Genomic DNA, 9,505 nt, shown 5'->3' on the forward strand with positions numbered 1-9,505 from the left:
AGGGAAAGGAGCAGCCCGTGTCTCCTGTGCCCTTCAACAGACCCTCAGCCTTTCTACCCATTGTTGAGCATCAGCTCAACAACACTACCAAGCACATGGGCAATATTGAGGTATGTGACTGCACAACTGCCAAGACCCTGACGTTCACAACTCCCATAGTGTTCCCTGCATTATCTTTACGTATTGACATTAAGATGAAGACAGGCCACTTCAGAGCAGAAACGTCAAAGTTTCATAGAAAACTAAGAACGGACGACCAGGAGAGATTAACAGCGTGGAACACAGCACAGACACGGCAAAAAAAAACCGAGGCCTTGCTCCAAGGAAAGTCCTGCCTGCAGCTGCCTCGGTCCTCCCACCTCAACACTCGCTGGCAAGCTGAGCAACAAATCCATGTTCTAACGAGAGCAAGAGGCACCAGCACCCAGAAGAGAGCTCAAGCGTTGCCTTCCTGGTCCACAATCTCCGCGCAGAACACGGAACCCGTGACAGAAAGGACAGATAATCAGCAAAGTGAAGGAAGGGGCGTGGAGAAATGCTCTAGGAGGAACTCACCGACAGAGCGGAGGGGTCCGCGGGGAGGGCGGCCGCAGGGTCCTCCCCGAGCAGCGGTGCGGGCTCGTCGGGAGGCGGACGGGCTGGGAGGGTGTCGCAGCAGCTGCCAGAGGACAAGCGGAGATGGCTCTTGCGAGAGTCGGCGGTGAGAGACACCTCGTGCGAGTAGGAGTGCAGGAAGGCGCGGACGCCGTCGATGCCCACAAACTGCGAGGCCGGGACACCGCGCAAGGCAGAGCTGCTCGTCGCAGCCATCAACTGCGTGCGGCGCCAGTGCCGCAGGCGCAACGCCAGCAGCAGCAGCAGGAAGGCGAGGAAGAGGCAGGACACGGCCGCCACGGCCAGCACCAGCCAGCGCGTGAGGCTGGCGGCCGGCTCGCCCGGCACCGCCGCCGCCGCGCTGCCCAGCTCCGAGAGCAGCTCGGCCACGCTCTCGGCCAGCACCACCGTGAGCGTGGCCGTGGCCGACAGCGCCGGCCGCCCGTGGTCCTTCACCACCACCACCAGGCTCTGGCGCGCCGCGTCGCGGGCCAGCGGGAAGCGCGCCGTGCGCACCTCGCCGCTGTGCAGCCCCACGCGGAACAGCCCCGGCTCCGTCGCCTTGGCCAGCTCGTACGACAGCCACGCGTTCTGCCCCGCGTCCGCGTCCACCGCCACCACCTTGGCCACCAGCGCCCCGGGCTCCGCCGACCGCGGCGCCAGCTCCACGCCCGCCCAGCCCGACACCGCCGCCGAAGGCGCCGCCGCCGGCGGGTACAGCACCTGCGGCGCGTTGTCGTTCTCGTCCACGATCTCCAGCACCACCGACACGTTGCTGCTCAGCGCCGGCAAGCCGCCGTCCTCCGCCCACACCCACAGCCGCACCTCGCGCACCTCCTCGTAGTCGAACGAGCGCAGCGCGTACAGCGCGCCCGTCTCCGCCTGCACCGACACGTAGGACGAGAGCGGCGCGCCCCTCACCCGCCCCTCCCACAGCCGGTACCGCACGCGCGCGTTCTGCCCCCAGTCCTCGTCCGACGCCCGCACCGTCAGCACCAGCGCTCCCGCCGCGTTGTTCTCTGCCAGCCGGGCGCTGTAGCGCGGCTCCGCGAACACCGGTGCGTTGTCGTTCACGTCCAGCACCCGCAGCGCCAGCACCGCGCTGCTCTCCTTCACCGGCGACCCGCCGTCCACCGCCCGCACCGTCACGTTGTACTGCGACACCTTCTCGCGGTCCAGCTCTCCCGCCGTCACGACGCTGTAGTAGCTTCCCTGCGAGCTCCTCAGCCGGAATGGTACTCCTCCGTCCAGCGAGCAGCGCACCTGGCTGTTCGTCTCCGAGTCTCGGTCGTGCACATGTAGGAGGGCCACAACAGTCTCTGGGGGTGCGTCCTCAGAGATCTCGCTCAGCGATGACCGCACCGAAATCACGGGGGCGTTATCGTTGACGTCTGTCACTGTAATGACGACTTTCGCAGTGTCGAAAAGGTCCCCGCCATCATGTGCTTGCACCTCCAGTTCGTGTGATGATGCTTCCTCAAAGTCCAGGCATCCTACTATCGTGAGTGCTCCTGTCTCAGAATCCAGCTCGAAAATCTTCGAGGCAATCTCTGTGATTTTCGTCAACGAGTATTTCACGTTCCCGTTTAGACCCTCGTCGGCGTCGGTGGCCGTGAGAGTGACGAGGAGGGAACCCACGGGAACATCCTCGGGCACACGCACCGTGTACTCCTCCTGGCTGAAAATGGGCGGGTTGTCGTTGGCGTCCTGCACCGCCACGTGGATCCGCGCCGTGCCCGTCCGCGCAGGCTCTCCGCCATCGCTCGCCCTCAGCACCAGCTCGTGAAACGCCGCCTCCTCCCGGTCCAGCGCCTTCGCCAGCACCAGCTCGGGACGCTGATCGCCGCCGGGACCCGCCTGCACGGCCAGCGAGAAGTGCTCGTCTCCACTCAGCTCGTAGCGCTGCAGGGAGTTCGGGCCCGAGTCCGGGTCGTGAGCCCTGATTAGAGGAAACCTCGTTCCCGGAGCCGTGGTCTCGCTCATTCTCAGTTCTTTTTCTTCTTGTCGGAAGCTGGGCGCGTTGTCGTTAACGTCCGTGATCTCCACTTCGATTTCATAAAACTTCATTTCCAAGATCACCTCACATCGTAGCACGCATTGCTGCACGCTTCCGCACAGCTGCTCCCTGTCTATCCTCTCCGCCGTCACCAAATGGCCCGTTTTCCCGTGCAGAGTGAAATATTGCATCCTACCTTCGGAGGCGACTCGGATGCCGCGGTCGCGGAGCGCCGGCATCTCCAGCCCCAGGTCCTTGGCCACGTCGCCCACGAACGAGCCCTTGGGCAGCTCCTCGGGAACCGAGTAGCGCAGCTGCCCCCACGCCGCGTCCCACGCTATCACCAGGAGGGTCCGCAGCAGCGCTCGCTCCCGCCTGCCCCAGCGCCCCCCCGCCGCGCCCATCTCGCCGTGCCCCCACTGTCTCCGCACCGCCGCAGACAGCTCCCTGACGACGACCGCTGTTCTCAGTTTCCTCCTGCTGCTACACTGTCTCCCGGTCCTGATCTCCTCCGCCTCGCTGCAGCACGGCTCTGCTCCGCGGGGAAGCTCGTAGAACCCCCAGCCGCCTATACACTCGCGAGTGAGAAAACGATCTGGCCCGCAGCAGGCGGGGCTGCCTGCAGCGCTCGGGCCTTCCTTTCTCTCCTCCTCGGTCAACAGCGGCGCCCGCAGCCTCCACCCGGCACTGCAGGCACCGAGCGCTGCCCGCCCAGCTTTGCCCACAGCCAGCTCGCACGGACATCACAGGCGACAGGGAGCTGCCATCTGCTTCAGTCCAACGGTAATCTGCTCCGATTGTTCCTGTGACGAGCTCTTCCCTGATCCTGGTAGCGATCGCGGCCAGGCAGAAATAACATTCCTTCTATGGCTCTGCTACTTCTACCGCATGGGAAACTCACCTGTCCATCAGCCCGCAGGCACAATCTCCACCATTTGCATAACTTTTTGTAGTCGTTGTGCTTGAATAACTTTTCCCAGCCTTTCAGCACATCTAAACTGTATCAGACTGGAATGACATCAGCCACAATCTTCCAAATCCTGATTATTAGCACAAGGTAGAGATGAAGATCCCCTTCATACATAGTCTTTCAGGCTGGTCCTGCTCTGGACTTACTTTTTCCCCTGCACTCCAGAAACTGCTCTCGATCACTGTGCATTGCTCCCCTTTTTCAGCTTTCTCTTGGAAATGTTTCGTTACACCCTGACACTACAGGCTACATTCCCATTTGGGACTTTGGGCTGCTCTGGGAGTCGGACAATGAAAGGGTTTTCGCAACCCCATCATGTAGAGCTGGTGGATCTCATTCTACACACTAAGGAACACATTCACGTTTACTAACTCATTGCACACACCTTTGTAGGGAAAAAAAATCAGCTAAACCTGAACATGTGATGAACCAAGAAATGGCATCACTGAGTAACCCAAATTTTTCTCCCAGGAATATGAAGCTGTAAGTTTCAAGGCTTTACAACGGGGCACTTTCTCCAGCTTATTTTCTGAGAACACACAACAGATTTAGCTTCTTGCATTTTCTGCTGACACCTACTATTCTGTCTTAGGGGGCGGTAGTACATATTTGATGTTCGCATTTCAGATTATACCGCAGTAAACTTCTACATATGCCTGTTTCTGGGCAGAATTTCTCACTGGCCATATGTCACACAAAAGCAAAGCTACATTCACAGACATATCAGTGAAAAGTTCAACACGTAACTGTTGAATGGATGCATGGAGGGATATTGATGTTCTTGTCACAGTACTTGGAAGCAACCTAAAATATTCTCAAATGCATAAGCGCCATGCAGTTCCCAGTCATCAAAGTATTAAAGACACTATCGTCCTACTTCAGCTCATGGCAGCTTGGAAGATACAAGACTCACAGCTTAATGTAAATTGTACATCTATGCTAAAAAATGATCATGCAAAGGAAATCAAACTGATGAACCCACAGCTTGGACAGTTGGATTCTGAGATATGAGACATCCAAAGATAAGACACCTTCAGACTCATTTTTTGTAGGCCAGCAAGCAACCCTGGGAAATGATAAATCAACACAACACATGCCATGTCTCCACCAGTACCTCACAGCACCTCGACTCCGCAAAACCTTCATAGCTTGCATCATTGTCCTTGATCTTTCTCATTTGCAGACAGACCCCATCCAAAGAAATGTTGCACAGAGAACATCTCTACCATGGATCTGATTTCCCACTACCTCTACATAACAAGCAAAAGCATATTTTCCAGTTACATTTTAAGGAAATGTCTACGAAAGTCCCTTTCAGCTGTAAACGTGAAAGGCATTTATGAGACAGGCAGGCAAATAAACCAGACCTAATGTTCCACACTATCAGAGACAACTGCCCGCCTTCAGATTATTACAAGGAGTACTGAGAGAAGCGAGCACATGCAGAAACAAATGGATCATTAGACACTGTTCTTGATCATGACTGTTACAGTAGGTACCTAATTCTGGTATTCAGTTGGGAATGAATAATCACTTGGCTCCTCCCAAAGCTCCCTTTATGGCATTTGTCATATGTGCCTAATTAAGCTGTCAGTTAAAAACAACCTACAAACAGGCAATAGGGACCTTCCAGCGTTCCCTGTACAGCTGGAGTAACATTGCTTTGGCCAAGATTCTTCGGGAAGATGAAACTTGTATTGATTGGTATTATAGCTGAGAACTGAACAGGGAAAGGAGCAACCCGTGTCTCCTGTGCCCTTCAACAGACCCTCAGCCTTTCTACCCATTCATCTTCATTCCACATGCAGAGTTATTATACAAATGCTCTCTCATGAGAGGACTCCCACAGCCTTGCAGGACAAAGAACCAGCATCATGAGTGGCACAGGCCTGGCATCAGGCAAAAAGAATGTTGACACCTGTTTTCACAGTTCTAAGCCAGCTTCTCACCCTCCTTGCTGTGCATTCACATTCTTCAGTTGCACCACAGACTATATACTGGTTTTGATCCATGAGCTATATGTAGGTTAGAAGCTGATAATGAAGAGTTTTGTTCCTGATGTTTCAAACAAAATAACATCAAAGTCTTTGTCCTGTCAGATGAACACCTTCATAGGACAGATGGAAAGTGTTCCCCCAGCCTGATAATTGGAAGAGCTCTCTTCTTTCAAACTAACACTCCAGATTTAGGAGACAAAACAAGGCAGAACTAAGTAATGGAAAAGTGAAGGAACCATAGCTCAGCATCTCTATGTTATCTGTAGAAGGTACGTAAGAGTTTGTAGCTGGTTAGTTGAAGACTCAGTCATGAGTATCAGCTCAACAACACTACCAAGCACATGGGCAATATTGAGGTATGTGACTCTGCAACTCTTCATACAAAATTTACATCCATGCCAAATTACCATTCACAGGAAAAGTTGTCTCGGACATGACAGTGTATAAAATGAGTAACTTCCAAGCATATACTTCAAAAAACAAGCCTAAACCCCAGAAATATCCTCCCTCCCCTACAATCACACCAATATTAATGCTGACGAAACATCAGCATTTATTTCACTTGAGGTGACACTGAAAACTTCTGAAAGTTGTCAAGGCTGGGGAAAGCTTTGAACAACCAACAAGGACATATAGATGGCAAAATGATGTTTCAAACAGCAGTTCTTAAACAATGTAGCCATGAGATGTCGGCACTTTCTACCGCTTGCTGACATGTTCTTATGAGTATTGTCATCCCCTCTTTGAAAAAATACAGGAAAATGGGGCTTGGTGGAAGAACACTATGGCTCCTCCAAGGATACTTGTAACTGTCAATTACGAACACCACGAAAACCTACAACACATGAAACTTCCAAAGCTCCCTACAGAGCGAGAATAGCATGTCTTCCAGCAAACATTCTTTGGGAAGATGAAAAAAGTCACTTTATAGCATACTGCAGATGGGCACTGGAAAGAAGCAAACCATGTCTCCTGTGCACAGCCACTCATGCACAACTGCCAAAACCCTGACGTTCACAACTCCCATGATGTTCCCGGCATTATCTTTATTTACATTAAGATGAAGATAGGCCACTTCAGAGCAGAAATGTCAAAGTTTCATAGAAAACTAAGAACGGACGACCAGGAGAGATTAACAGCGTGGAACACAACACAGACACGACAAAAAAACGAAGCCTTGCCCCAAGGAAAGTCCTGCCTGCAGCTGCCTCGGTCCTCCCACCTCACCACTCGCTGGCAAGCTGAGCAACAAATCCATGTTCTCCTAAAGAGAGCAAGAGGCACCGGCACCCAGAACAGAGCTCAAGCTTTGCCTTCCTGGTGCACACAGATCTCCACGCAGAACACGGAACCCGTGACAGAAAGGACAGATAATCAGCAAAGTGAAGGAAGGGGCGTGGAGAAATGCTCAAGGAGGAACTCACCGACAGAGCGGAGGGGTCCGCGGGGAGGGCGGCCGCAGGGTCCTCCCCGAGCAGCGGTGCGGGCTCGTCGGGAGGCGGACGGGCCGGGAGGGTGTCGCAGCAGCTGCCTGAGGACAAGCGGACATGGCTCTTGCGAGAGTCGGCGGTGAGAGACACCTCGTGCGAGTAAGAGTGCAGGAAGGCGCGGACGCCGTCGATGCCCACGAAGTGAGAAGCCGGGACACCGCGCAAGGCGGCGCTGCCCGACGTCGCCAGCAGCTGCGAGCGGCGCCAGTGCCGCAGGCGGAACGCCAGCAGCAGCAGCAGGAAGGCGAGGAAGAGGCAGGACACGGCCGCCACGGCCAGCACCAGCCAGCGCGTGAGGCTGGCGGCCGGCTCGCCCGGCACCGCCGCCGCCGCGCTGCCCAGCTCCGAGAGCAGCTCGGCCACGCTCTCGGCCAGCACCACCGTGAGCGTGGCCGTGGCCGACAGCGCCGGCCGCCCGTGGTCCTTCACCACCACCACCAGGCTCTGGCGCGCCGCGTCGCGGGCCAGCGGGAAGCGCGCCGTGCGCACCTCGCCGCTGTGCAGCCCCACGCGGAACAGCCCCGGCTCCGTCGCCTTGGCCAGCTCGTACGACAGCCACGCGTTCTGCCCCGCGTCCGCGTCCACCGCCACCACCTTGGCCACCAGCGCCCCGGGCTCCGCCGACCGCGGCGCCAGCTCCACGCCCGCCCAGCCCGACACCGCCGCCGAAGGCGCCGCCGCCGGCGGGTACAGCACCTGCGGCGCGTTGTCGTTCTCGTCCACGATCTCCAGCACCACCGACGCGTTGCTGCTCAGCGCCGGCAAGCCGCCGTCCTCCGCCCACACCCACAGCCGCACCTCGCGCACCTCCTCGTAGTCGAACGAGCGCAGCGCGTACAGCGCGCCCGTCTCCGCCTGCACCGACACGTAGGACGAGAGCGGCGCGCCCCTCACCCGCCCCTCCGACAGCCGGTACCGCACGCGCGCGTTCTGCCCCCAGTCCGCGTCCGTTGCCCGCACCGTCAGCACCAGCGCTCCCGCTGCGTTGTTCTCTGCCAGCCGGGCGCTGTAGCGCGGCTCCGCGAACACGGGTGCGTTGTCGTTCACGTCCAGCACCCGCAGCGCCAGCACCGCGCTGCTCTGCAGCCTCGGAGACCCACTGTCCACCGCCCGCACCGTCACGTTGTACTCCGACACCTTCTCGCGGTCCAGCTCCCTCGATGTCATCACACTGTAGTAGCTGCCCTGTGAGCTCCGTAGCTGGAACGGGACACCCTCGTCCAGCGAGCACCGCACCTGACCGTTCGCCCCCGAGTCCCTGTCCTGCACGTGCAGCAGGGCCACCACAGTCCCCGGCGGTACATCCTCTGAGATCTCCCTCAGTGCAGACCGCACTGAAATTTCGGGGGCATTGTCGTTGACGTCTGTCACCGTGATCACGACTTTCGCTGTATCGAATAGATCTCCTCCGTCGAGTGCCTGCACCTGCAGTTCATGTATGGAGATTTTTTCGAAGTCCAAATTGTCCTTCAGGGATATTTCTCCAGTCTCAGAGTCCAAATGGAAAAGTTCCGAAGCCCGGTCTGAAATTTTGTGGAAAACGTATTTCACGTGTCCATTCAGCCCCTCGTCGGCGTCTGCGGCGATGAGTGTAATGAGGAGGGAACCCACGGGCGCATTCTCGGGCACACGCACCGTGTACTCCTCCTGGCTGAACACGGGCGCGTTGTCGTTGGCGTCCTGCACTGCCACGCGGATCCGCGCCGTGCCCGTTCGCGAAGGCTCTCCGCCATCGCTCGCCCTCAGCACCAGCTCGTGAAATGCCGCCTCCTCCCGGTCCAGCGCCTTCGCCAGCACCAGTTCGGGACGCTGATCCCCGCCGGGACCCGCCTGCACGGCCAGCGAGAAGTGCTCGTCTCCACTCAGCTCGTAGCGCTGCAGGGAATTCGGACCCGAGTCCGGGTCGTGAGCCTCGGCCAGGAGCACCCGCCACCCTGGAGCTGTCGTCTCGCTCATTCTCAGTTCCTTTTCTGTTTGTCGGAAGCTGGGCGCGTTGTCATTAACGTCCGCGATTTCTACTTCGATTTCGTAAAACTTCATTTCACCCTCCACGATCACCTCACAGCGCAGAACGCATTGCTGCACGCTTCCGCACAGCTGCTCCCTGTCTATCCTCTCCGCTGTCACCAAATGGCCCGTCTTCTCCTGCAGAGCAAAATACTGCGTCCTACCTTCAGAGGCTACTCGGACGCTGAGGTCACGGAGCGCCGGTAGCTCCAGCCCCAGGTCCTTGGCCACGTCGCCCACGAACGAGCCCTTGGGCAGCTCCTCGGGAACCGAGTAGCGCAGCTGCCCCCACGCTGCGTCCCACGCCGACACCAGAAGGGTCCACAGCAGCGCTCGCTCCCGCCGGCCCCAGCGCCTTCCCGCCGCGCCCATCTCCGCCGAGACCCCGCACCGCTGCAGGCAGCTCCCCACCACCGACCGCTTTTCTGTCTCCTTCTCCTCCTCCTGCTGC

At 57.5% G+C, this 9,505-nt stretch overlaps 3 protein-coding genes across 3 annotated transcripts in view; all 3 read right to left on the reverse strand.

The window, feature by feature from the left end:
• The window catches only part of LOC133271246 (protocadherin gamma-A2-like), an 87,795-nt gene that overhangs the window by 57,546 nt on the left and 20,744 nt on the right, over nt 1–9,505 (reverse strand). The gene's annotated exons all lie outside the window — the stretch shown is intronic.
• Nucleotides 541–2,994, reverse strand: LOC133270898 (protocadherin gamma-A2-like). The gene has a single exon (XM_061456487.1). The coding sequence runs from the start codon at nt 2,992–2,994 to the stop codon at nt 541–543; it is 2,454 nt and encodes an 817-aa protein (XP_061312471.1).
• On the reverse strand, nt 6,781–9,499 carry LOC133271241 (protocadherin gamma-A5-like). Its single transcript, XM_061457186.1, has one exon. It carries the CDS (start codon nt 9,424–9,426, stop codon nt 6,781–6,783), a length of 2,646 nt encoding a protein of 881 aa, XP_061313170.1. The 5' UTR covers nt 9,427–9,499.

This window comes from Pezoporus flaviventris, unplaced genomic scaffold, assembly GCF_033815535.1.
Source record: "Pezoporus flaviventris isolate CSIRO_AGI_PZ_B2104156 unplaced genomic scaffold, CSIRO_AGI_Pfla_v1 ptg000023l, whole genome shotgun sequence".
Classification (NCBI taxonomy): Eukaryota; Metazoa; Chordata; class Aves; order Psittaciformes; family Psittacidae; genus Pezoporus; species Pezoporus flaviventris.

Coding starts and splice junctions, on each gene's coding strand:
- LOC133270898 (XM_061456487.1), bottom strand. CDS start 2,994: ATGGGCGCGGCGGGGGGGCGCTGGGGCAGGCGGGAGCGAGCGCTGCTG.
- LOC133271241 (XM_061457186.1), bottom strand. CDS start 9,426: ATGGGCGCGGCGGGAAGGCGCTGGGGCCGGCGGGAGCGAGCGCTGCTG.